This window comes from Spea bombifrons, chromosome 10, assembly GCF_027358695.1.
Source record: "Spea bombifrons isolate aSpeBom1 chromosome 10, aSpeBom1.2.pri, whole genome shotgun sequence".
NCBI lineage: Eukaryota > Metazoa > Chordata > Amphibia > Anura > Pelobatidae > Spea > Spea bombifrons.
This window is the reverse complement of record NC_071096.1, coordinates 5,965,489-5,992,458: the sequence shown is the minus strand read 5'-3', so window position 1 is coordinate 5,992,458 and position 26,970 is coordinate 5,965,489. Positions and strand designations below refer to the sequence as shown.

At 44.1% G+C, this 26,970-nt stretch overlaps 2 protein-coding genes across 12 annotated transcripts in view; both read left to right on the top strand.

The window, feature by feature from the left end:
- The window catches only part of PPFIA1 (PTPRF interacting protein alpha 1), a 31,516-nt gene extending 21,729 nt beyond the window's left edge, over positions 1–9,787 (top strand). For 3 of the 10 annotated variants that reach the window (XM_053448776.1, XM_053448768.1, XM_053448766.1), the window contains 13 exons: positions 241–413; positions 549–642; positions 2,691–2,772; positions 2,862–3,062; positions 3,678–3,740; positions 4,168–4,194; positions 4,810–4,985; positions 5,131–5,228; positions 5,536–5,711; positions 5,871–5,939; positions 6,181–6,346; positions 7,682–7,752; positions 8,499–9,787. In XM_053448776.1, the coding sequence (XP_053304751.1) occupies positions 241–413; positions 549–642; positions 2,691–2,772; positions 2,862–3,062; positions 3,678–3,740; positions 4,168–4,194; positions 4,810–4,985; positions 5,131–5,228; positions 5,536–5,711; positions 5,871–5,939; positions 6,181–6,346; positions 7,682–7,740 (1,384 nt within the window). In that variant the 3' untranslated portion in view covers positions 7,741–7,752; positions 8,499–9,787. The remainder of the gene's footprint in view (positions 1–240; positions 414–548; positions 643–2,690; positions 2,773–2,861; positions 3,063–3,677; positions 3,741–4,167; positions 4,195–4,809; positions 4,986–5,130; positions 5,229–5,535; positions 5,712–5,870; positions 5,940–6,180; positions 6,347–7,681; positions 7,753–8,498) is intronic. The other 7 variants (XM_053448772.1, XM_053448770.1, XM_053448773.1 and 4 more) reach the window with 5 other exon arrangements.
- A 932-nt stretch (positions 9,788–10,719) lies between these two features.
- CTTN (cortactin) lies at positions 10,720–25,830 on the top strand. Of its 2 annotated transcripts, XM_053448780.1 has the most exons (17): positions 10,720–10,839; positions 13,982–14,062; positions 15,095–15,168; positions 15,731–15,860; positions 17,618–17,728; positions 18,094–18,148; positions 18,528–18,638; positions 18,893–19,003; positions 19,290–19,400; positions 20,160–20,270; positions 21,388–21,443; positions 21,704–21,773; positions 22,075–22,229; positions 22,474–22,563; positions 23,396–23,546; positions 25,455–25,526; positions 25,629–25,830. In XM_053448780.1, the coding sequence occupies exons 2-17, from the start codon at positions 13,982–13,984 to the stop codon at positions 25,763–25,765; spliced, it is 1,626 nt and encodes a 541-aa protein (XP_053304755.1). In that variant the 5' UTR covers positions 10,720–10,839; the 3' UTR covers positions 25,766–25,830. The 2 variants fall into 2 exon arrangements, with proteins under 2 accessions (XP_053304755.1, XP_053304756.1); XM_053448781.1 differs by lacking the exon at positions 20,160–20,270.
- Positions 25,831–26,970: the final 1,140 nt, after the last annotated feature.

Sequence of the window (26,970 nt, the reverse complement as noted above, 5' to 3'; positions counted from 1 at the left end):
TTACACTCAACTAGAGGTCTACCAGAACTAAAAACGGTCACACGTTGGCCTCTGTTCTGAAGGATATTAGCCCACATGTCTAACCCTGCAGTAAACCCCGATCAGTAGCGGTAACTAATAATTATCATCCTGTTTGCCGTGGAATTGGGAAGATTACGCGTTAAACACATTGCACATGCCGGGTTTGTTTCTTTCCGCCAAGACCTTATCAATCTCTCGATTTTTGTTTTCTTTGTGAAGTTCCACGGGTTCACAGGATGGACAGGTTAGCAATCCGAGCAGCAGCAACAGCAGTCAGGACTCCCTCAACAAGGCTCCTAAGAAGAAGGGCATCAAGTCTTCTATCGGCCGTTTGTTTGGGAAAAAAGAGAAAGGCCGACCCGGACAAATGGGAAGAGACTCACCTGGCTCAGGTAGGACGTGCGCATGGATTTGCGTCTTTGCTACACCATTAGGTTCCATCAGCCTATCGTTCAAATGGCACCCGCTGTAAACCATTAGTGTGTAGGAGATCTTTTTGGGGTTGATCCAGTTTATTTTCTGTGTAGGAGGAATTCCCGAATTTGAGAGCTCGTCGCAGGAATCCCTCGGAATTAGCAAGTTTGTTGGACAGACAGAAAAAAACCGCAAGCTGCAGAAGAAGTACGTCTCTGCCTCTTTTTCCTTGATATTGTGATTTGCAGTGTCTAATAACCTCTTGCTGTTGAATGACATGTAGCCTCTGTGTAATAATTAAACCTGAAGACAAACACGGAGCAGGGAGCGGAGTGATAACCGCTGTGTTGTGTGGGCCAGCGCCTTTCCGCACGTTCTTTACCCTTTACTTTTTTCCCACTGTTTCTCTGTTACTGGCAATTATAACCTGGAAATGGGAAAGGTCTCTCGCCCGAGCCCATTGTTAACACGAGCCAGACAGTCTCTTCGCTTTAGGTTTGTTTTAAGTTGATTTTTTGCTAACAGGAATATTCATGTCTTAAACAAACCCTAAAACCATTCTTGTCCAGAGTTCTAAATTCTATCCCCGATGGGAACCTTTTATCTTTTGCACCATCTATTTTTCCTGAAGGTATTTGCAAGGTTTTCGGATTGAGAAAGCGCAGAGAGACGTGAATCCATTGACCTTATGTGAGACCTCCTGTATAGAACTAAAGACTCGATGCAGACTTCAGCTAGGCATCGGTCACGTTTATCAATATATCCTTCAGGTCAAGGACCTTAAATGGAGAAAACTAAAGGCCTGTTAGAAGTGAGATGGGACCTCAGATGTGGCTGCTTTTTTCTGGCTCTGTAACCAGCACAGAACCCATGTCTCCCAACTGTCCCGATTTTGCCACTCCATCCCGCTGTCCCACCGATCCCTACCCTAGTCCTGCTTTTCAGGGACAGCAATCCCGCTGTCCCGAATGTAATTTATTTTATTCGCAGAATTGTGTGCTGCCAGTTTAAGTGACGCTCTACCTCCCGCGCTCCGCTCCCCGGCATCCCAATTTGACATTTTATAGACGGGGCGCTGATATATTGGGTCTCAATATCACATTAGGATAACAAACCTTTCTTCTTTAGTAACACGTTCCACGTAAGCTTTTTTTGTATAAAGCCTGATGTTTTGTACGACGAAGCGGCAGCTTGTCTAATGTTCGTGCTTTCCCTCGGATTCCTGTTTATTTTATTTCTTATGTTTTTTTTTGTTGCCCGTCCTAGTGTAAAATCAGGGTGAGTATGTGGTCTGAGTGCAGTGTTGCTTTTTCCTATGTGTATTATTTTTTCTGGTTGGGTGATCTCTGCTCTGTCCTCCGATTTACTCTAAAAGCCGTCTTGGGGCTGCGCGACTGACCGGAGTTGGCGAAGGTCGTGTCGCAGCTGTTGGGATACTCTTGGTTTTCTAAGGCATCCCTGGGATTTTCTTTCTGATGATTACCCTGCCTATGCATGTTGTGGGTGAATTCCCTGTATATTTCTGCGACTGCCGTGCCCACTTAGCACTATTCAGCCCGTTACCGTCTAATTTCTTTGATATGGCTGGATCTTGGTCTCGAATGTACAGTGGAATCTTCCAGATAAAGCGGCATCTTGAAACGTGGTGATAGAAATGTTATTTCTGAATGTCCTCGCTATCTGTGACGCTCTCTTCTCTCCGGCTCGGTGGGATGCTCTGGAATGACGATGTGTTAGTGATGTGCTAGGGACCTGAGCTGCACCAAGGAGAGACGTGGTCCTCATGTAGCCTTCCTCGGTTATTTACTTTTAGAAGAGTGGGTTTTTCTGTGACCGCGCTGTGGCATTTACCATTCTATAGGTCCTTTTCTGATCCTCGGTTGCCAAGTCTAGGTTTGACCTAACGCTCAAAAATGTGAAGGATCCCTGGACTCCGAGGAAGCGTTCTTAGCTGGAGGAGAATGATATATCGCCATGCAAAAATAAAGCAAATTCTGGGATGTAGTGTATTGAGGGATAATCTAATCATTATGCGTTTATTAGAGAAGATTAGTGAACAGATTCTATAATGTGTGGTTTTTTTACATTAAGGGTGTAGAATGATAAATACTGGGTTATATATAAAGCGTGAAATTGTTTTTTGACTGTCTGGACGGTGATGATTCTAGCACATTACTAACACTACGAGTATTCGGGCGATGTGCCGTCGCTATGCCAGCAAGTTATATTTAACATACTTTTTACTGTTGTTGCAGACACGAACTCCTGGAGGAGGCTCGGCGGCTCGGGCTTCCGTTTGCCCAGTGGGATGGCCCTACAGTGGTGGTTTGGCTGGAGGTAAGTATCTTCTGCGGCTCCGGTCCATCGGGTAACATGCGGTTCTTGGGCATCTTGTGTAAGAGCCGTCTTGTGTTTTCTCATCGCAGCTGTGGGTCGGGATGCCCGCCTGGTACGTGGCTGCATGCAGAGCTAATGTGAAAAGCGGAGCGATCATGTCAGCCCTGTCGGACACCGAGATCCAAAGAGAGATCGGCATCAGTAACCCGCTACACAGACTAAAGCTACGCCTGGCCATCCAGGAGATTATGTCGTTAACCAGCCCGTCTGCACCTCCCACCTCCAGAACGGTAAGCACGTCGCGTTGTGGGTACAACATGGCATCAAGAAGCAGTTTTCAGGGAAATAAAGTGGATTACTTCAAGGGTTTTAACCCAAAATAAACGTTACACTAACTTTCTAGACCAGGAAGGGGCAGCTTTTTGGCCCTCCAGCTGCTCTGGTGTTGCATTGTCCTTTTAGAATCGGGGGTGGCTAAACGCAGGTGTCTTGCCAGTGTTCCTCTACGTACCTTGGGCAGCTCCACCGGCACACTAGCTGTCTTGAGGTTTTCAATGGTTTTTGGGCGTTATGGTCTGTTAACCGCTTGAGACCCACACTTTGGGAATAAGCTAGTTATACAACGAATGGCCGTCCTCGTGTTCAGGATCAGACTGCCGTATAATATGACCAGAAATGCGGTGGCCCAAACACCATCCTAAGTGCAGAGGTGGAATTTGGGTATAAAGTTCATGTTTCCATTCAGCTTGTTTTCCTTGGTAGGAACTTAGTTTGATTTGAAGCCAAATGCCTTAGAAGAGTTAGCTCTGCTCGTTCCTTCTCTGAACGTGTACCTATTGCTTATCTGTTGTGCCACCTTCCCTCTCTGTTACTGCTCCCCATCTCACTGGATGCGCTTGCATTAGTCCACTGGAAATGTCTGGGTAACTCACGAAGAAATGGAAACTCTTACAGCTTCACCACAAACGGTTAGTTTTAGAACCACGGCGTGGACTTTTTCCCCCCTGGATGCCCGATAATCCCCTCCGTGTAGTTTGAGTGCATTTTGTAGCGTATCTTCCCTATTTAGTTGTAGATTTCTTCCAGCCTCTTCAGTTCTGGCTGCGCTTGACCTTCTGTTTTTGGCGTTCTCCGTCACAGCAGCGGTACTGAATAGGCTGCCCGGAGAAATTAGTAGAAACCAGTGAACCTCTGTCACGTTTGCAGCTGGTTAAAGTCTATATTTTTCAACCCGCTGCTCTTTTTAGAGGTTTCTGGTTGTTTGTTTCTTTGCATGTGCATGGTGAGCTGCGTGCCGCATGGAGTGACTCTTGCCGGACTCTCTGACTCTTCCAGTATTAACCCTGCTAACTAATATTTTATATTCTTTTGCTTTCCTAACCCACCTAACACCAGGAAGATGAGGAGGGAAGCTGGGCTCAGGTGCGACCATTTTCACGAATTCACTTTGGAGTTTGCACGATATCCATAGCTCTCAGGTTAATTTAACCCCCCCCAGCATCATCACTTTGCCCTTTCTTCTTCAAACCCCATGGATTTTCATAACGGGAAGCCATGGGCACCATTACTATTGGCAACTCGCCTGCCCCCTGCCAAAGAAAGGATCTGAGATATAGTGGGAGGGGCATGAGCAGAAAGTGGGGTAGACCGATGTGATACTGAACGAGGATAACACTTAGCCACACCCACTGGCTTCCTGCCATTGCCCCCACTCCAGGGTATAAATAGCAAGTTACTTAACTCAAATCCTATTACCTCCCCCCAAGCTTTTAATACTTTTGTTGACTCCTCTTTATCCAAACATCATGTGCCTGACTGAGACCCATCTGTATCATGTTTAAAAACAAGAGAAATGGCCGCCTCGTTCGCGTGAATGAGCCGCTCTCTCCTCCTAATAACCTTCAGGGGTTATTGGGGCCGATCCGCTCCTCCGGTGAAGCCCAGACCAGTTGCCTAAAATAAGGGTAACCGTTAGTGGTGGTGTGTAGGTTCTGCGCTCTTAACAAGGTTGCCCTAAAATATCTGTTGTGCTCTCAGACACTGGCCTACGGAGATATGAACCACGAGTGGATTGGGAACGAGTGGCTGCCCAGCCTGGGGTTGCCCCAATACCGCAGCTATTTCATGGAGTGCCTTGTTGATGCCCGGATGCTGGACCACTTGACCAAGAAGGACCTCCGGGGGCAGCTTAAAATGGTGGATAGTTTCCACAGGTTAGAGTTCTTATCTGAACGTGATTGCCAAGAACCAGACAAGCCACTTACACGGGCGGCTCTTTTTTGTTTTTTTTATATTTTTTTTTTTTCTTTCCTTCATGTTTTTTTTATTATTTTTTTATTTTATTTTTCCTCCAATCAGGAATAGCTTCCAGTGCGGAATTATGTGCCTGCGACGGCTGAATTATGACCGGAAGGAGTTGGAACGGAGGAGAGAAGAAAGTCAAAATGAGATTAAAGGTATTTCTTTAACTGGACTTTGATGCCGAACGATTATAATCAACTAATGAATTTTTTTTTTTTTTTTAACCATTTTCTTGGTGGTTTTCTTTGAACCAACATGGTCGTTCTCTGTAAATCTTTTAGAGGGGGTTGGATAAAATGCAAATCTTGTTTTCAGTCTAAACTAGTACACACATATAAAAACATGGTCATCCGGCATCGGTGCTACAAAACCCACCGACCGTGAAAAGCTGCCTTTGTATTTCCCCCCCAATGTCGATTTCCTGTCTGCATTATTCATGACGCGTGTCCGTGTCTGACACAGACGTGCTTGTGTGGAGCAATGACCGGATCATCCAGTGGGTGCTATCCATCGGGCTGAAAGAATATGCCAACAACCTCCTAGAGAGCGGTGTTCACGGGGCTCTGGTTGCCTTGGACGAAACCTTTGATCACAATACGTTAGCCTTGTTATTACAGATACCCACCCAAAATACCCAGGTAAGCAAACGGCTCGTGTTCAGATCTACATGTAATGGACTTTTTATACTTTACATGATCAGTATCTTGATACTTTTAGACGGACCCCTAGGTTCGCTGTCCTATTGGGCTTAAGGGGCATATTTTCTCATTAAAGATTTGATATGTTTGCAATTTCAGGCTCGTGCAACGATGGAGAGGGAGTTTAACAACCTTCTCATCAGAGGTACCGATAGGAGATTTGACGATGTAAGTCGTATATAATACACGTTATGTCATGGTAACGCCGCGTGAGTCTCTGTCGCCTCCTAAATCCTGCGCCGTATATTCTAATTCACGGAATCCCAGGACGGTGGATACATACCCAACGGATACATTTCACAAATCTGTTTTGTCTTTGTGCAAATGTTAGCAGCCAACTTGACTACGTGCCATGGGATTTCCATCGTTATAAATCCTCATTCCTTTGGTGGGTTTTCTCTCTATTTAGGATGATGATAAAAATTTCAGACGGGCACCGTCTTGGAGAAAGAAATTTCGACCGAAGGATGTCAGGGGTTTAAGTGCCGGCTCGTCCGAGACGCTCCCTGCCAACTTCAGAGTCAACTCCTCGATGTCTTCCCCTTCTATGCAGCCAAAGAAAATGCAGATGGATGGTGAGTTTGCGTTAAAAATGTCCTTAAATGCCTGGGCATGGCTTTTGGGATTGTTGAGTGTGTTGCACGTGTGGCCTCTGAACACGATTGTAACGGGAGAATTGCCTGTTGCGAACGCTGTTCTAGTCTAACATGTAGATTGGTTTGGTTTTAACTTTATAATGAGCAGCTAATATATATATATATATATATATATATATATATATATATATATATATATATATATATATATATATATATTTTTTTTTTTTTTTAATTTTACTTGAATTTACTTGCAGACCGTACGTAGCTTTTGCGGTTTCTAAGGAAATATATTACATTTTTGGTGCAATTGGTGTAATGTACCTTTTAACCCCTTAAGGACAATGGGCGGTCCCTAAACCCATTGAAAACAATGCATTTTGTTATTAAGGAGTTAAATTAATTGAGAGCCTATAATTGATTGTAAATAAAAACATTGCAGACCTCTTTAAATATAGAGATATGATATAAAATTATACACAGTTCCTTTTAATACATTTTTGAAGAATACATGTCTAAAATTTGATATGTTTAAATCACACTTTAAAAAAAAAAAAATTCTAAAGTTTGTGGAAACCTGACGCGTTTCACTCACTTGAAAGGGGTTCTTCAGAGGTGTTAAGACTCTTGGTGGAACATATGACCTATAATTTACAGCAGTAAAACAATAAAATTATTACATAGGGGGGATTATTTAAAAAATATCTATAATATAGCTTAAAATGATACAAAGAGTTAGAATGGTTAGTATACTAAAATGTGTTTTAAAAAGACACATATGAGCTTATTATGAGGCTTATAGTACAGATAATTGGATAAAAGAATAGTATATTGAACATTTATATGTGACGAATGAGTTCTACAGATTATCAGGAACCCAAATAAATGTAACATGCCTCATTATTATTATTATTATTATTAATAATAATAATTATTATTATTATTCTGGCCGGCTAGCTCTGTGGTTAGTAAAACAAATAGTAAAGACGGGACAGAAGTCTGTAAAGTAATAACATAATCAGTGCTTTAAAAAACACGTCATGCCCTCAGAGGTTGAGTTCGGTACCGATGTAGAAATGTGGTCATTAGATTCTGCGGTACTTGGCCAGCCATACCCTACGCCTAAACCCCCTTTTCTCCATGAATCGCCCGACAGTCGTCAGTCAGGGTTTCCTGTTCTTTTTTGGGGGTGCTCTTTAATAAGCCAAGGCACACATGGCGGCGCGTTTGATCATATTGTGACTAATGTACTGTGCCTGAGTGTTCACACTAACTGCATGGCGCGTTCCGCATGTCTCCTGTGGTTATCGATAGGCAATGTGTCTGGAATACAGAGACTGGACTCGGCCACGATAAGGACGTATTCCTGCTAACGGCCTCTGCCGGTAAGTGGACCTCCTGCTCGCTGCGTTCAACTCCCGTCCAGTTTACCAAAAGGTTTTATTTCCGTAACGAGTACATGGCGCGTATTGTGAACGCCAAACATGGTTAAAGCCACAAATAGCAACTTTTGCTGCCTTAATGATCTTCATAGAGCTTACAAAGCGCCGGTCTCCGCTGTTACGCTCTGCGGGACTCCTGTCTGGGTAAAAGGTGCCAACGCGATACTCAATTCAGCTATGAATTCTGAGTCTATTGCCGTACAGAAGTCACCCCACTGTTTTAATAATGGCTTTAAAATCACGCACTTATAATCTATGTATTATTTAAGGTCGCTCCCTGTTGTGTTTGAGATTGATGGGTGACTCTTCATCCATAATGTGCCTCTCCCCGGGCTAAAGTTTGCTTTCTCTCCATAAATACGTAAGACTTAATGCAGCATTGCAGGCGTAGGCAGTGAGTTTGTGAGGAACTACAACTCCCATAGTCCTCCGGGAGCTGTAGTTCTCTGCTGCACAGGTTGGGTGACTGAGATATTAAACAATATCCACAATAGACAACATCTACGCCGTAATAGTACGTATGGGCAGAATTTTATACATACAGATGTGACTCTGGCCTTTTGTGCTGCTGTTGTAAGGTACATTATAAGTTGTTGTACCTTTTTTGTGACCCCCGCTGTCTCTCGCTGTACTGAGACACACCAATGGTACACAGTTGCTGGTAACGGAGTGTTTCTTTCCTTTTGCAGTTTACCCCCATTACTTCTACAGATGATTTATGCAACGTCTGATTCCAGATCGATTCCACGTTTCCGGGCGTTTGGGAGATTCCTCCGCGCAGAACGACCGGATCGGACACCTTGAGATATTTTAATACAGAGTTTTAATTAGCGACTTAAATCATAGTTAAGGGCAAAGATTTTAGAATCGTACGGTTCATGTAACCCCCCCCCCGTGAAACTTATAGCTCATTCTCTTGTACTCTTCTATTTTGTCTCTTTGTCCAAACTTTGTATTTTTTGTGTTTTTTATTTTTTCTCCCCTTTTGAATGTACTGTAACTCCGTTGAAATCCCTGCCGATCGCCAGGGGTTCTATGTAAATGATTCTAGTCGTGTAATTTATGGATATATTTCATAAGGAACCTGAGTTCTAAAAGGTTTTTTATTATATTTGTACAGTTTTAGAACATCAACAAATTACGAATCTTAACGGGCAGGTTATAAACTGGTACAAAATTTTCAAACATTCTTAACTTTTGTCGTCTTTTAAGCAATTCTTAGAATACAATTTACGGCGTCAGAGTCCGCTTCGAAGAATCTTTCCGCTGGTTTAACCTGGTTGGATTTGGGTGCTGAGAGTTGGCGATCTCTGAGCTGGTTTAACTGTTTTAAAGAAGAATGAAAAAAAAAGCCATAAACGCAGCTTTTTCACGACAAGAGGATTTTTTTTTTTTAGCTTCTCGAACTCATAACCCCCGCCGCTTGGCTCGCAGCACATGGTACGGTGGGTTTGCAGCCCGTGAAGCGGCTTTGGGGGGTTTTAAGAAGGACCAATTTGAAGCATCTCCTGTCTGATTAATGCTGGCGGATAAAGAGTTGCGACCTGTTTTTTTTTGTTGTTAAAAAAAAGGCCTTATCCTCTCCTTTTATAATTTGTTTTCTTATGTTTTTACCCGTTTGAAGAAAACAATCAGGACCCCTTAAGGTTGCGATCTGTCGGATATACTGTAGCGGAAAGGACCATCCTTCACGGCGGCATACAAAAAAAAAAAAGTTTCCGACCGCGACGTGTTATTTATTATATCGTTATATAAACCGTGTCTAGGTTTAAACTTTTACCTTTTTTTCCATGTATAAATTGGATTCATTGTTACATTTTGTTTTCTAATCCTGTTTGTGTACTTTTCTGATTATGTAACAAAGTATGTACAGTCTATGTACTTTTTTGGACTATTTTTATCACAGTATTATTTATTGCTTTCTTTCAATAAAATACTGAAGCATTTTCCACTGTCAATAAAAAGCTGTGAAAATAAACTTTTATTGGTACAGGCGCTTTAAAAAAAAACAAAAAAAAAAACGGTGAGACCGGTCACGGTGGGAATGTGATCTCGGGGTCCGGGCTTTTCGCCAGAGGGAGTGATAGCCCCCGTTCTAAAGGTTCTCATCAGGATCTAGTCTCGTTCTGGACTAAACCCTGTCCTGTGTGGAACTAGGCCTAGGAGGACCTTGGGGGGTTTACCTGTATAATGGTAACTCGTTGGGTCTCTGATCCGATCTCTCTAAACCTCCGCCAGATGTGTGAATGGGAAAGATTGGGCGGTTTGTGCTAAATATATCGAATTGGGCATTTCTGGTCCAGCTTAAATGGCTTCTAGATAATGAACCATCATAGTTGTCCCCTTACAGCTGGAAACTCGCGGGGGGGGGTCTGGTTTCTGCCACATATTAAAACACACAAACTAATATGGTCTATGTTTATTGTGCACTTTCACTGGAATTATGCATAAACATGTCTTATCTGAGCTGACTCTAAAGAATCCTACATCTGTAAGATGCTTTTTTTCTTCTCCTTCCGCCTAGCTGACCGCTTACTCAGTTTAGTGAATAAACCCCACTATGTACATTGATGAGGACTAATCCTTGCTGCAGACCGTCTGCCATTTAATGTCCGGTGCCTGGTGACCCCGACCTCACACAGATCAGGGATTATGTAGCCCTTGTGCAAAAAGAGCACGTGAAAAAGTCAATGTGAATATTAGTGAATCGGTGCATATTAATATAAATCTTTAGGGATCGTATAGTAAATATGAATCGGTGAAAGCTGTATGTATATACATATATAATATTTATATAGTAAATCTGTCCCTGCCCCGTGGTCTGTATGCAACATCCACATTCCGCTGTCAGCCAGCTCTGCCTGTCACGTGAGCGCCCTGCTCCTGCAGGAATCGGGATCGTCACGTGACGCGGTTGACGTCAGATCGGGAGAGACAGGAAGTGGGATACGAGTTGAGCGTCGCATCCTGACACACGGAGCCTTCCCTCACTAACCAGAGCGCCTGCACCGACAGCACCGGGACCCAGGGGTGAGAGGCCCGCCCCTCCTCCCCCGCCTGCCATACCCCCTGCTTTCCATTTACCCCTCTCTGTGTTCTGTTACCCCCACCGCCCTCCTGCCCCCTCTCTTTCTGTGTGACCCACACCCAGTTTTCTTTACTACCCCTTTATAATATCCTTTGTTGGAATGCTGCCCCCTCCTCTTCTTTTTACCTCATATCGTGGTTATTGTCGGTAAAGGGGGGCCCGTGTGTAATAATTGGGGGTAATTAGTATTATTTATTATCACTATTACATGCTGCTGGGTCATGCCAGGAGCGGTGAGTCATTACTGGGTAAATAAGGACAAAATTGGGCAACGGGCAGCCTAGAGAAGGGAATAAAGGGTTGTTTTATTCTTGGAAGGTATAATTTGGGGGGAGGGGGAGTTATTACAATAAGGTATCTTTCACAGCAGGGTACTAGAGACCCGACTAGTCGCCCGTTTCTCCCGCTGTAAAGGACTCCGACCTTAATCAGTCATTGATCTCGTCTTAGATTCAGGACCCGCACGCCGATCCCATGCATGTTTAATACCCTTACTGTATTTCCTTCTACCACTTCTGCTGGGCGGGTGTTCCGCTTATCTACCACCCTCTATTTACGTTAGAGCGTTAGGAGTAATTAGGGTTAGGGAATGACGAGAATGTGGCAGCGGAGGGTGTGACGTTGGGCTGTTTCCTGGTTCCATACCTCGGCTTGTACAAACCTGTCCTTCATCGTCTCCGGGCGGACACTGAGAAAAATCGATAGCTAATAATTTCTTATCATTCCGGCGGCCGCGGGGACGGCATTTAACCCCTTCCAGATACACAGACTGCTTATGTTAGATCACGGGAGTGTTGGCTGCGATACGGAGTGAATGTTTGCGGAAAGGGATTGTGATATAATAGGCTGCGTCTCGTGACGTGCGTTCCCTGAAGACTTAACGGGGGTACAAAGTCAGATTCAGTAGTAACCCAACCCCCCCTCTTCGGTGCAATAAGGGTACAAGAAAAGGGAGTTAAAAAAATATAAAATATATTTAGAAATAATATTTTTAGAGACTGAACCAGGAGGACATAACAATTGCAGAATTATATAGTTTAAAAAAAAACATAAAATCCATCAAGATCAATCGTTCTGTAAACCCAGATTAGTTGATGCAGAACAAGACGAAAAAACTACGGAGACAGTAACGTCTTCTCAAGGGAAAAACTCCTTGTCGGCTCCGAGGCAGTCGGACTCTCTCCGGGTCGGTATTACCGGATCTGTTTTTTTTCGTGATGACCCTGCATGCGTTTCATATCGAGAAAACGACCAAACATTTTCATGATATATCGGCCAAAACTACCTCAGGTGGCGTCTATTCCTCAATATAACCTCCTAACAGTAAAAGGAGCCTTCTCTATGTTTAGGAGGAAAGATCCTTTCTTCCAATCTTAAGCGTCTGAAGGGTACGATTTATAAAAAGATCTCTGTATTGACCATGAACGTGCTTGTAAAGGTTTATCGAATCCCCACAAAAACTTGTGTCTCCGTAGAAATCGTATCTGGTCAGCGTTTCTTCATAGCTGAAATCTCCCGTTCCTGTAATTATTTCTGTTCTCCTTCTCTGGACCCTTTTAATTTCCAGTATGTCCTTCTTTTGGACTGGTTCCCAAAACTGCGCTACATATTCTTACCAATTATTAGCCTTTTATGTGTTTTTTAATGTTTTTGTTAAGTTTATATCCTCATCTCATTGTTCTAGAGCGTCACTATCTGCTGGTGCTTTATAACAGATTATTATTATTTTATTTATTATTATATATTTTATTATTGTCACTATTGTTTTATTTGAATGTTGTAGCATAACATTTTTGAGCTAAAGGTTACCAGTTAAATTTATCCACTTAACCCATTAGTTAACAAATGTAATTTGGACGTTTAGGGGTTAATGAAGCCCGGCGTGTTGTGTTCAGACACACAGCATTTATAAAGCTTGCTCTTTATGAATGTTCTGGAAATGGACATGTGGGTCACGGGCGAGAATCCAAAACTGAACAAAAGTTCTCAGCCCCGCTAATGCCCCCCACCGCGGCAGAGCAAACATTCTCTGGGATTAGATAAGGCAGAAACTTTACTCCAGAATTCCAATTGCTGCTCAATGGGTTATTGGTTCTGTTTCGCTGTACTGGATATTTGGGAATGTGTTCTGAATCGGTCTGGCCGAGGTCTCGTGGTCTGGCTTAACGCTGAAAGGGCTCGGATAACAGAACAAGCAACGTGGAGCGATAACCACCGTGTTTCCGGAAATGGCTGAAACATCAACTTGTGGCCCTAAAATTAAACGAGGCGGCTGCTTGTCACCCGGGGCACCCCAATACCTGGCCTGTTGGCCATCTTGGAATAGTTTGTTGGGATTGTTTAGATTTCAGCATCGATAATCGGAGGCATTTGTATCATTCAAGCCTTTTTTTATACGCCGGCATAGGTTTGTTAATGTTTCCTATAACAAAGCGTAGCGTGTTTAGAAGAAAACCACCTTTGTGCTGAAGCTCCCCTCGCTAACCACCAACCCAACCTGTCTAGCGGGCTTAAAGCGCTAATAGAACAGACTCATAACTGAGCGTCACTAGAGTCACATGCGCAGCCACCCAGTGACTGGCGTTAATAGGCGGCTGGCACAGAAGCGTAATTTTTGGTTTACCAATTCCTGGCAAACTAATAAATAAGAGATGTCCGATTACGCGATTTAAGATGCTGTTCGATTCCGTGGGGAATGGTGGGCTGCCAACCTTCTTCGATCCCGCAACTGTTCTGCAAGACATTGGTTAGGAAACATGTATTTTAGATGTACTCTGTATATTATTTTTGGCCAAATAATAATTATTATAGTTTATTTGAGCACTAGTCGAGGGGATGAGGCTGTTTCCAGAGTCCGGTGTACTGACTGTTCTGGCTGTTCCGGAGCTGTTCAGGCGTTCCGTACATCGCCGGGTTCCTCTTAGCCCCTGTCTTGTCTTCCCTCCCTGGCAGCGTTTTAATGGAGAATAAAGAACTCCTCATAAACTTGCTTTGTTAGAAAGTCGCTGCGCTCAGCACATTGTGATTAAATCCAGATGTGAAGTAAAGACGGATAACGGTGGTTGTTGGTCTCTTCTCTTCCAGATGTGGAAAGCAGCTGCGGGACATTCTCTTTCCGTCTCTGCCGAGGACACCGATGATTGGGAGACGGACCCAGATTTTGTGGTGAGTGTCTTTAGGAAAGTAAAAAGTGGGGTTTGGGGTACCCGGTGCTTGGCTGTGTAGGGATGAGCGGTAGCCCCCGTCTCGCAGTAGCCCAGGCGCCGGTGCTTACATGGGGCCATGCTTCGCCTTTTGTGTCGGTTGCATTGAGATGAAGTCGTTGGGCTCTGTGGTTTACTGTCAGAGCTGAAGATCTGGGGGGAAAAAACTTCCTTTGTGTAAGTTATGATTAATGTATTACGCCGCTCGGGAAGTGGGTTATGACACATGCAGAATTGGTCTGGAAACCAGATATTGCTTTTTAAGGCGCTGACATGGCAGAGATGCGTTCTGCCAACTGGCCTCGGAAGAGATTTCTTCTTTGGACGATCAAACAACTTAAACAGAAATTAGAAAACCTTATTCCCTTACCATGAATGGATCAACACACACGATGAAGTCTTCAAGCTCCTAATATAATGCGTCCAAAATGAAAAAAACTTTAAAAGTTTAGATTTAAGCAACACTTGCTTCGATGCAAATCGACAGTAAAGGAGAATTTAAATAAACCAATCTTATTGTCGCTTTATTCCCCTATATATATGGCAGGTATAATGTCCTAGACTGAAGGCAAGTGGCCCGATGTGCACATTCAGCAAATATATGGAGCTACAACTAATGAATAAAACGCACAGCATCAGGCCCGTCCGCTTCAGTCTAGGACACTGTACCTGCAGTATATATAACGGTAGGAAACAGATATTGATATAGTTGTATTAGTCCAGGAGAAAGCAGACTCTGTAGTTGAAGTTGATACCTTTTTATTCCAGCCTAGAAAAAGAAATGTAGTTAAAAGCTTTCAGGACCTCCAAGGTCTCTTCGGCCTCAGAAACAAACATAATTGAGGCAGAGTTTTACATCTCCGAAATTCCTTCTGGGAATGATGTTCAGGTGTTCCGACAGGATTAGGAATGATCTTTCTAATGATGCGTCTGTCTGGTTAGACATTTTGATTAACCCTTGGTTAACTGAGTGGCTTAATTATTTTTTGGGCAGAATGATATCAGCGAAAAAGAACAAAGATGGGGTGCAAAAACCGTCGAAGGGTCTGGTCACCAGGAGCACATCAAGTAAGTTGTTTTGTGAAGTCCTTGAACGTGTGTCACTCTCTCTGTTTCCCTATGTGTCATTGACCCGCGTCTCTCTCTGACGAGCCTCAAGGTGAAAGAATGAACTTGGTTGTTCAATTAAAACATTTGGCAATATAGCCGGCCGTTCACAACTTTGACCATGTTGTGGGCCGGTGTGTAGACCCTACCTCTATTAACAACCTTCATCTTTTTTTATTGTAATAGTTTCGATGATTGCAGGCACAATCTGTTACTTATTATCGTTTCTTTGAACTGTGTCGAGGCGGAGGAATTATGGATCATGCAGGGTTCCAAAGCCAGTGGAAAGTTTTATGCCATAAGTAGCAAACAAGCCCTTCACCAACTACTATGTGTCTAAAACATAGACACCTGAGCATCATGGATATTGGGGTTTTATGATATCCGTGTGCCTACCGTTACGGCTTTTGGTCTAAACTGTGACAATATAACGTGTCAAAAGGGCATAAATATGTAAAAGTCCATCATGTCCTCCGCATGGTGACCGTTGTGAAAATTAATCACGTGGTGTGATCTCTCTCAGTATCCACACTCTGAGGGAGAACGTCTCCCAGGAGCATCAGTCCCTGAAAGAGCACGAGCTGGAGTCGGGGCCGAAGGCATCCCACGGCTACGGAGGCAAGTTTGGCGTGGAGAAGGACCGCATGGACAAGGTGGGCGATATGTGTAGGAATAATTTATTGTAAGCAGGATGTGATGGTACTGAGAGTGCTGGTCAGATAAACCACACTAAAGGCACTGACCAAGCATGACTATACCTGCATATGTGTGTATATGTTATGTAGAAATATACATGTAAGTAGTTTTTCTATCATTTTAAAGTGAGCGAACCGAAGAAAAATCTGCATCGAATCAGTATGTGGTGTGACCACCTTTTGCCTCCATCATCAATTCTTCTAGGTACCCCCCGCACAAGGTCAGGGATTTTGTAGTCATGTTAGGTGAATGATTAGACAATTACACCAAACAGGTGCCAGTGATCATCAGTTTAATATATAGGTTGAAACACAATCATTAACTGAAACAGAAACGGCTGTAGGAGGAATAAAACTGGATGAGGAACAGCCAAACTAACTAACAAGGTGAGGTTGCTGGAGAAAGTTTATGGTGAAGTCTTACACCACGGCAAGACTGAGCACAGCAACAAGACACAAGGTAGTGATACTGAATCGGGGAGGTCTTCAAGCAGACAAGTTCTGTCCAAGGTCTTTTGAAGAAGCACAAAGAAACAGGCAATGTTGTGGGCTGTAGGCGCAGCGGTTGGACAAGGAAACTTAGTGCAGCCGAGGAGACGCATCATGCTTACTATATTTAAATCCACAGAAGAATTGTGGTTTGGATCTCCAAAAGGGTAGCTACAAAGATAAATGCTGTGTTGCAGGGAAAAGTGGTCACAACAAATACTGATTAGATTTAGATTTTCTTTGCATTTTGTTAAATGATGAAAATAAACTGTTAAAATGTCTATTTTTGAAAACACGGTATATAATGTGGAACTGAAGAACAAGCGGAATGCGGTGATAACGTCCCACTCCGATTACAGCTTCTCGGGAAAAAAAAGTGTATCCTGGCAGCCGTATGTTTTCACGCATAGTCTGATGTTCGGTCGCCCAGCGTTATTTCATTTTCATTAAAAGTAATCCACTGTTTTAAAAATGTGGACCCCTGCAGAAAAGATATAGGGGGGTTAACATGTCGCACTCTTTCAGCACGGAAGGATCTGTGTTCTTGGTTTGGCCGCCAAGTGACTGACAGATTGTAGAGGCCAGACTCAGTCCGCTGATGGCCATCCCTTCGAATGTCAAAGCTGCTTGAAAGAGCCATTGATAAAGCCGCCAGCTGATTCCCGGCACAGACAGCGTCCGGCGACCGCGTTTATCTCTCGGCTGCATGCGCTCTGCTCTGTATCTGTGTCGGAAACAGGAAGCAGTGGGTGGCATTATCTCCATCCGTCCAACGCTTTCGTGGTGTCTGGCTGGAAGCCGAGCCTGGCCACTGCACCCAGTGTCTCCTCTATGGTCTGCAGCACAGCAGTGAAACAGTTAAAGAAAAAAAACACTCCTCATTCAAAAAAAAAAATAGTAGTGAGAGGAGGGATGGGGAGGAATAATCCTGCCGATCCTTAGAACCGAATGTAAAGATGGCTGCTCCCATGGTATACACACAGGCTGGGTATATATCGCTTCCATTCATCTGTAATGTGCATGAGTATAAAATCTAAGATTTGGGGAAATCATGGCTTTGCTTTAAGTTCACGGCGCTATGTGCTGCATCCGTGTGCCACCACCTGATGCTACATATACCGTATCGGAGCTCATGCACAGCCTGCCGAGTGCATGTAATCGCAGCTAATGCCTGCATTGCGCATGTCTGGTCATACCTGCCATTTATTCCCCCCTCTCCTCCTTAGTCTGCCGTCGGCCACGAGTATCAGTCGAAGCTGTCTAAGCACTGCTCGCAGCTGGATGCAACGAAGGGCTTCGGCGGGAAATTTGGGGTTCAGAGCGATCGAGTGGATCAGGTGAGGAAATGCGCATGTGTGGAACGCGACCGGCTTACGCCTGATGCATGAAACTGAGTCCTGCCTCCCAGCGTGCGGAAGAGCGAGACCTGAGCCGGGATCCTCGCAGGTGAACGGGAGAGGATTCTGAGCACCCCGTTTAATCACTAAAACATTCTGAATGTTCTGCTGGGCGATAGTCTGCAACACTCTGCCCGCTAGTAGTAAAAAGGTCGAGCCTGACGAGGTCCAACATATGTTGCAGGCGTCTTTAGGTAACGGTTAGTGCCTTCCGGCGGCCTGGTGTAAAGGTGCGTTGGGAGAGGCCTCCTCGTTCACCGGCCGCGAGGCGTATCGCGTTCATTCTCTGCTCGTTTTCTTTACAGTCTGCGATGACCTTTGAATATCAAGGGAAGACAGAGAAACACGCGTCGCAGAAAGGTAAGTGGTCTCTGGAACCCGTTACAGCGGCTGCGCTGAGGGCGAGGACTTCGTGAAAAGCATTCGGTTTCGTTGATCACATACTAGTCAGTGCCCTTATTACATTGTATTAACCCTCGGGGTGATAGGCGGGTGGGATACTCGCGTCACTCACCATTATCCTTAATGATCATGCGGGAAAGAAAACAGAATGCGTTTAATTTCCGGGGCTTTCTCTCTTGTGTGTTTATATCTGCGAGACTCGCGGATCTGTACCCCGATGGAGTCGTGTGATACGTTTGGTAACATCTATTGGGTCTCATCAGCTTCTCCCTTATAGAAGTCTTTGTACAGATGGGGTAAAATAAAAACAACGTTTGACCCGTTTTCCCACTTCCAGATTACGTCAGTGGCTTCGGGGGCAAGTTCGGGGTGCAGACAGACCGTGTAGATAAGAGTGCCGTCGGCTTTGATTACAAAGGAAAAACCGAGAAGCACGAATCCCAGAAAGGTTTGTGACTTCTGGCTTGGGGGTATGTGTCGGCCGATGCACCCCTGCCGGTTTACGAATTAGAGGCCGTAGCCCAGAATAATAGCCTAAGGATAGCTTATACTAAAAGCCATGATTATAATAAAGTGGTGATATAGCCAAGTGAAAGAAGCACTTTGTTGAGGCCCTGAACCCGTTTATTCTTGTTTTTAATGGCAGAAAATAGTGATTTCCGCACTCGTTCTATGATTTAAGTTTATACTTTTTCACCCCAGATTATGCCACTGGCTTTGGCGGCAAGTATGGGGTGCAGTCAGACCGTGTGGACAAGAGCGCTGTGGGGTTTGATTACCAGGGAAAAACCGAAAAGCACGAGTCGCAGAAAGGTTTGTATATTTCTACTGAATCGACTGCCTTATGTATCTTCAACGGGTGATTATTATTCAGACGTTAATTACACCAATATATGTACATTTTGGGCATTCCTACCAAAAGCTGCCTTGGGATATAGGAACTGATGTCGGTCTATAAAAATAACTTTCACTAATCCATTCGCTATTTGGGTATTTTAATTAAATATTGTTTTTTTTTATTTGATTTATTTGAATGCTGAATGTTGGCATGAGATCGGTCTTCCTACCTAATGTATACATATATATATATATTTTGTAGATTATTCCAAAGGTTTTGGTGGCAAATATGGCGTGGACAAAGACAACGTGGATAAGAGCGCAGTAGGGTTTGAATATCAAGCCAAACCAGAGAAGCACGAATCGCAGAAAGGTTCAGTATGACTTTAATGTTGTTGTATGCAGGGCTTATTCACCTGAGGAGTAACCCCCAGATTTATTTTTTGGGCTGTTCTATTGCTCCGGTACCTGACCGTCGCAGAGAGGTACAGATACAGAGAGGTTTATTTAAGATGAGATTAATCTCGATGTTTAATATTCACATACTAACTTCCCGTTTAAGAGACTAACATTGGTGTTCCTTAATGTCATATTCTAACCAAACACGGCGCTTGCGGTTAATACTGTGGTTAATGATGGCGGCGTTGGTACTTTTAAAGCTCCAGCTGAATATTTGATTGGCCTCTTAATGTCCCCTTTAAATTTAAGACCTAAACCTGCTAAAACGTTGCCATCATTACCTCTGGTTTACCCCCATGCTCCGTGTAACCCCTTGCTTATTTTTGTGTGGGGATTAAACCCGTGTAACGTTCCGGTGTGCTGTGTGTAGCGGGGTAGAGCAGGAGGAACTCGTAACATGCATGTGAAAACATACATGTGTCTTCGCTCTCCCCCGGGTGTCCCAACTCAACCTCAATGTGACGTTACGGATGTTTATCACTTATTATCGAGCTGTGTTAACGTTCTCTGTGCTGAGAGGTAGGGCAAAGCCTCTCCAGCTCTGAAAAGGTTAACGCAGTCATTTGGGGGTATTTTGGGGCGGCACACGGCTGTAATTGCAGAAGTGTTGAATGTGCTGTTATTCCATCATGCCTGTGTTCCTGTTTAATGGCCCGTGGCTTTCTGTGTGTAGACTATGTGAAAGGGTTTGGAGGAAAGTTTGGTGTACAGACAGACAGACAGGACAAGTGTGCTCTTGGCTGGGATCATCAAGAAAAACTTCAGCTCCACGAGTCCCAAAAAGGTACACTTTCCGCCACGATGAACATTCTGAGTCACATGGTAACGGTTCCCGGCCCCCGTTTGATACGTTGTCTCTAACCCTTTCACTGCCTTGTCCCTGCAAGGGTTTTTCACATTAATAAATATATATTTATTTTAATGAGAATCCCCTGGTTTTCCTACTAATTGCCGGTGTTGGGTTATAACCCCGTGGGAAGGCTCGGTTTGTATCCTCTTTCCTCTAATCCTCTATCAGCCCAAAACCTTCCTTAAACTCCAACTGAAGATAAGGTAGCCATAAGAGTTTATCAAACCTTCTGAAATAAATGTTCATACAACATAACCTAGAATCATGCCTCTAAATCCCTATTTTACATTATTTGGATGGTGCGAGTCTTAGAATTAACATTTGATCGGATCGGGCGGCGTGGGCCTGTGGCGGAAGTTGAAGGCGAGCCTAATTTCTATCCTCTGACCCCCCCCCCGGTCGCAACAATTAGCGCTAATCTCAAAACTGGAAATAAATCACTGCAAAGACGGTGGATCCTTAAACTGTCACAAATTAGAATTTCGCAAGACGTGCAAAGGAGACGAGAAAACCTGTCCCGAGGTTATTCAATAAAGAAGAAGGTTAATGAGCTGGGAGGAAAGATGAGCTTTGCTTAAATACCATTAAAGGTTTATGTGCAAAGTGTTCCTCTAGTTTTGAATATAAATAGAGTTTAGATCCATCACGCAAGTAGTTAATAAAATCTCCACACAAATGGTTAATAAAAGCTTCGTTGTAGGCTTGTATCGAATGGCGGATCACCATCAGCGTTTACAGAGGATGGAGGCTCCCGTTATATCGCTATCTCACCCTGATCTGGGGCACATTTGACACTTTATACCCCCCGGTGTTATTTTATGAAAAACGTTTTTTCTTCCATATTAAATATAAACGACCTGAAGCTCTTTAGAACCGGTCGTAAGCCTTTTTTTGTTAGTCATATGAGAGACAATTATCCTCATCCCCGTAAGAACGACATCCATTCAGACGTCTAAATAGATCCCTTATTACCTTCCATGGAATATGACGGTATATGAGACATCTTAAGCGATGATGTAATAATTGTTCTGTTACATGGATTTTATTTCAGATTATTCCCAAGGGTTTGGTGGAAAATACGGTGTTCAAAAAGATCGAATGGACAAGGTAATTTAGACGGGTATACGAAGTGTGGCCGACGCGGCAGTGGAAGCCAAGCAAGCTTGGGTTCCAAATTGTCGAAATGTTTCGACTCTTTGCGGCTGAAGAGTAGCCTGTTGTGGCTGTGATTGGCGCCTGTTCCTTTCTCAGGTGTATAAGTCCCCCGAGATGGACCCGAACATTTGTCTCTGGACCCCAGGGAAATTAGTAACGATGATTTCACTTAACAGCAGAGAGTTCCGTCTCACGGGGTTCGTGTTTTTCAGGCCGCATCATCTTTTGAAGACGTTGAAAAGGTTCCTCCATCGTATCAGAGAACACGGCCGGTGGAAGCTGGTGCGTAACACGATGTGTCGCAGTCTGGGTGGGGTTGGACGCATTTAGTTATGGCTCCCTAGGTGCTTTTTTGCGTTTTCCACGATATCGCGCATCCGGCTGGCTCTTGCTGGGTGGAATGCATAAAGAAAATAGATTTGAAAGATGTTTTCTGACTAGACCCTAAAACACTGTCTTTTACCTTTTTGTGGCTAGTTATTGGTTAGTTGCCAGCGGCATGTGATGTCAGACAGCGGGTGTAGGGCAGGCTGCCTGCGGGGTATTAACGTTCAGTAACACGCTTTACCGTTTGACCCAACAGAAGGTAACAAAGCCAGCAGCATTCGTGCCAACTTTGAGAACCTGGCGAAGGACAAAGAACAAGAAGATCGGAAGAGGGCCGAGGCGGAAAGAGCTCAAAGAATGGAGAGGGAGCGAGTGGAGCGGGAGCAGGAGCAAGCGAGGAGAAAGCAGGAGGTGAGGAGGGAGACCGATGGATCAGGCGGAGGCGGGTGAAGAACTTTCGGTTTATCCTGATTTCCTAAGTTATTTTTCTGTTTGCGTTTTTTAAATATATTATATTTACGTTTATGGCGGCTCCATAGGAGCGGAGATGCTCAACCTTGTTTCGAACTGAGTAGCTTCTCGTTCTTTTGGTTTTTGTATTTTTTTTTGTTAAGAAAAAAATGAAAATCAAGATTATTTCATTATTATTATTAAGGAACAAGAAAAACCTAAAGCTACAACCCCACCTTCACCCCCGAGACCCCAGCCCGTGGCAGAGGAGGCTCCAGCAAGCCCGGTGTATGAGGTGAGTGGATGGAGGGGCTGTGGTCCCCGGTTCCGCTCGCTCTTGTGTCAGTCTGGCTGCTATTTTCTCTGTTTTTAGTGCATTTACATCTCGTCAGCCTGTAATTTTTTTGATTTGTACCTGTGAAAATGCGGTGACCTTTCATTTGGCAGCTCTGCCCGTCCTCATTGACTCTGTGCCTGCAGATAATGAATGGGGGGTATGTGGCTGGGTGTAGGGGGGACTCACATTGATTAGAAGTTACAGCAGAAACGTGTATCCATCACCTATTAGCTGCGTGCGGCTCTCCAAAGATAGGAACACGGTATTATTAATAATAATAATAATAATATTATCTTTATATAGTGCCAACAATTTACGCAGAGCTTAAAACACGGATTAAGAAGCCTCTGGCTGGGCGCTCTCCTCCTCGGCCTGTTAACCCTTCTTTTTTCCTAGAGACTAGTGTGATAAATGTTTTTATTGAATAATTGGTCATTAAGGAACCATCAGAGAAATGCTGTAACTTATTACCTTTATGCAAACTGTAACACACGTCTGATGTGATGGAGGTGACTTTCTCCACCGTTTCTGAGTGTGATGAGAGTTGTGGTCTCGGTGTTGCTGTTTTATCTGTTTTGTGGGTATTTCCCCTCTTGACGCGGAATGTAATTCCGTAGCGGAGGATGGGAGAATGCGCTAGTTTTATTGTAACTATGGAACCGTAGACATGCTGGGGTTTTTTCCCCCCTGTGGCCCTCGATGCAGAATAATACAGCACAAATCCCGTTTCTGGGAGAGTGGCCACCAGCTGTGATAAGCTGTTCACCGACTTGTGTTCCTCTCTGCGTAGGATGCAGCTCCGCTGTATGAAAAGGAGCCGCTCCGTCCCCCTCCAGCCTCCGAGCCCGTGTACGCCAAGGAGGACGATTATCAGGAGGCCGTCAGCCCCAAACAGGAGGTTCAGGAGGCTGTATACGAGACGGCAGAAGATTACCAAGACGGTATATTGGTGCACCAGCGGGTGGGGGGGGGGGGTTCACATTCATCCCAATACATGTGAAGACTCGCGGCCCCCCAGTCCAATTGGGTGAATGAAATATCCATAGGAACTGAACCTGTATTTTGGATATTTTAAGTAAAATCCACACACTTGTAATTAACCCCTTAACGACAATACCCGTACATGTACGGGGTTGCCGTGCAACGGGTTAACGACAATGCCCGTACATGTACGGGCTGCCGTTAAATAGCTGCATCGTTTTCGCCGCGATCGGCGGCTTTGCAGCATCCACGGAAGCCTCACAAGTGAGGCTGACCGTGGATCCGGGGAGGGCAGCCCTCGGCAGCCCTCCCCGGAAGAAAAATGGCCGCCGCCGCACCGATCATCAAAGATCGCGGCGGCGCCCGGCTAAAACAGCTTAGGAAGCGATCTGAATCGCTTCCTAAGCATAAATGGTGTTACTGACATGCCTCGATATCGAGGCATGTCAGTAACACTACCCCCCTACCCCGATCACCTTGTGATTGCTCCGAAGAGCAACCACAAGTGCCATCCTGTGAATGACGTTGCCGTCATTCACAGGATGGCATCAACAATAAATATGAGTTCATAGAGGGTCTATCCAGACCCTCTTGTGAACTCTCGAGCTCCTCCTGCAGGTTGAATGCAGGTACTGCATCCAACCATGCAAGGTCAATGGAGCCCAGCTCACTAATGAGTGATTAGTAAAAAAATTTTTAAAAAAAATGTTTAAAAAAAATAAAAATAATATGGTAACATATAAAAATCCCCACTGTCACCAAAAAAAAAAAAAAAAAATAATTAATAAGCAAGTCCTAAAATTCTTTATCTTTACAAAAATTCCAGCATGGAAAGAGTTAAAATATTGGCATTACAAATGCCCATAGGGTGTCTCGTATTAAAAAATGCATGCGTGGATGGGATAAATTGAATTGGCCGGGTTCAAAGATGTCCCAAATATGGGACATGGGGGCAGTAGGATCAGATGTCTAAATGGCCAAAAAATACACACCTCACAAAGGCGGCCTTTTACCTCCCAAATAACCCAACAAACCCATGCATGTGGGGTATCACTGCGCTCAGGAGATGTTACTGAACACATATTGGGGTGTTGTTTGACAGGGACATATACCAGGAGCGATAAATTTATAGCTGAAGTACAACGTGTGTGAAAAAAAATACAAAAAAATGTACTACCATAAAGTTTCACAAAGGCTGGTGGTAAAATTAGTGCATGGAAAGGGTTAAATTACCAGCATGTGAAATACCTTGGGGTGTCTAGTTTTTAAAAATATATGACTTGATGGGGTAAATTGCATTGGTCGGCTTCAAAGATACCCGAAATGGCACATGGGGGGAAGAATTACCAGATTTGGAAAAAAAGGTTTTGAAATAGCAAAACGCTACCTGTACTTATTGCCCCATAACGTGCAGAAAAAAGCAAAAAAACATAAAAACATTGGGTATTTCTAAACTCAGGACAAATAGTAGAATCTATTTAGCAGGTTTTTTCATTTGTTTTTGCAGATGAGTAAAAGTTTTTTGTTTAAAAAGTGAGAAAAATTAATTTTTTAACAAAAAATCCCCATATTTTATCATTTTTTTTATAGTAAATTAGATGATATGATAAAATTAATGGTATCTAAAGAAAGCCCTGTTTGTCCTGAAAAAAAACAATATATAATATGTGTGGGAGCACGAAATGAGAAAGAAGAAAATCACAGCTAAACAGCAACACCGAAAAATGTTAAAATAGCCATTGTCCCACAATATACTACGAGTAAAAACCCCTATTGTCCTTAAGGGGTTAAGCCCTCGTTGTTAGTGTGTGAGAGACGCGCTTTCTCATTGCCTGTGATACACGTTTGTGTTTCGTTGCCTTTTCTAGTGGAAAATACCTACGCGGAGTACGAAGCCGACCAGGGGATCACGGCCATCGCTCTCTATGACTATCAAGCAGGTCGGTATAAGCTTTGTGGCTACAGACCTGCCCTGCTTTCTCGCAGATTTGTGATCAGTGGACTCCTTCATGTATCTGAAACATTTCTGTCTCTTTCCTCAGATGGTGACGACGAGATCTCTTTCGACCCTGATGACATTATCACAAATATCGAGATGATCGACGAGGGATGGTGGCGAGGGCTCTGCAAGGAGCGCTATGGCCTGTTCCCAGCGAATTACGTGGAGCTGCGGCAGTAACTGCCTTCTAGTCTTAACGTTCTACGGTATGAGAGGACCAAGCAACGCGGCCCCGGCTAGTGCCGGCCCTCACCACCCTGCGACTCGTTCCTCTCTCTATAACCATCCGAGTTGGGTTCTTATCACGGAATCTTCTCTTTGATGAGCAAGGTTTGCTCTCCTTTTTTTCTGCATCTTAATATATTTTCCCACTTGGACTTTTTTCTTTCAATGATTTACAGTGTAGTTTTACGCTTAAAGCCGGCAAACTTTTTTTTTTCTTTTTAACTCTTTTTGTGTATCGGAGGGGCTTGCGTATCCTTCTGAGAACCAAAAGGGTTAACGGTGATTGACTGTTTGATGCTGGATGAGCCTCCAATGTATTGGAAGTTGGGTAGAGGTTGAATCATATGTGCCTCATTCGGTTCGGGTGGGCTCACACCCCCCTGGCTCTGATTTTTAGCTTTACCTACCCCCCTGAGAGCAAACAGAGGCTACCTGCATTCCAGTCCTGAAGTTTACATTCAGTGACGCCTGCCACCGGCGGCTCGTCCATCGTGTCTTTTATTTCTGTGCTTGTTTTAAAGGTTCTGCTGTAGTTCTCTTTGGAACCCGCTGCTCCGGCGTACCAGGGACCTCTTTCTCGTGTTGGGGAAGCCGATAAGAGGTTCTGCGATGGAATCGCAACTCCTGTGACTTCTCATCGAGGTTTATGGGAGTTGCAGGTCCATCAAACGGGGAGCTGGCTCTTGGATATGGCTGTTCTAAACATTAGGATATTTACATTTTGAAGGAGATGACTTGTTGGTGTTTGGGCATAAAATAGAGAAATAAAATCCCTTGCGCTGGATACCTTGTGCCCTCGCTAGACCTCTTGGCGCCAGTATTTCCATTAGTGCCCCCGGCTCCGCTACAGCTCAGTATTTCTCTTGTCTAATGGTTTTCTGACTGCTTTATGGCGTCCTCGCTGTCATTCCTTCTGTATTGCCAAAAACGCTTCTAAACCTGCTTTTTTATCTACAAAATGGGTCACTGCTAAGGGTCAAATACTGTTTTACCTGATTTATAACTTTTTTTTTCGGGAAGCTTCCATGACCGCTGGTGCATCTGGCTTTAGGAAGCGTCTCGCCGTTGTCCCGCGTTACAGACTGGGATTGGATAAAATCTCTTTGGTTTGATGTTGAGAGTTTTTTGGAATTTAGCAGATATCTTTTCTGCTTTTAGCA

Coding starts and splice junctions, on each gene's coding strand:
- CTTN (XM_053448780.1), top strand. CDS start 13,982: ATGTGGAAAGCAGCTGCGGGACATTCTCTTTCCGTCTCTGCCGAGGAC. Junction 20,271..21,387: donor GCTCCACGAGTCCCAAAAAG/GTACACTTTCCG, acceptor ATTTTATTTCAG/ATTATTCCCAAGGGTTTGGT. Junction 25,527..25,628: donor TCTCTATGACTATCAAGCAG/GTCGGTATAAGC, acceptor CTCTTTCCTCAG/ATGGTGACGACGAGATCTCT.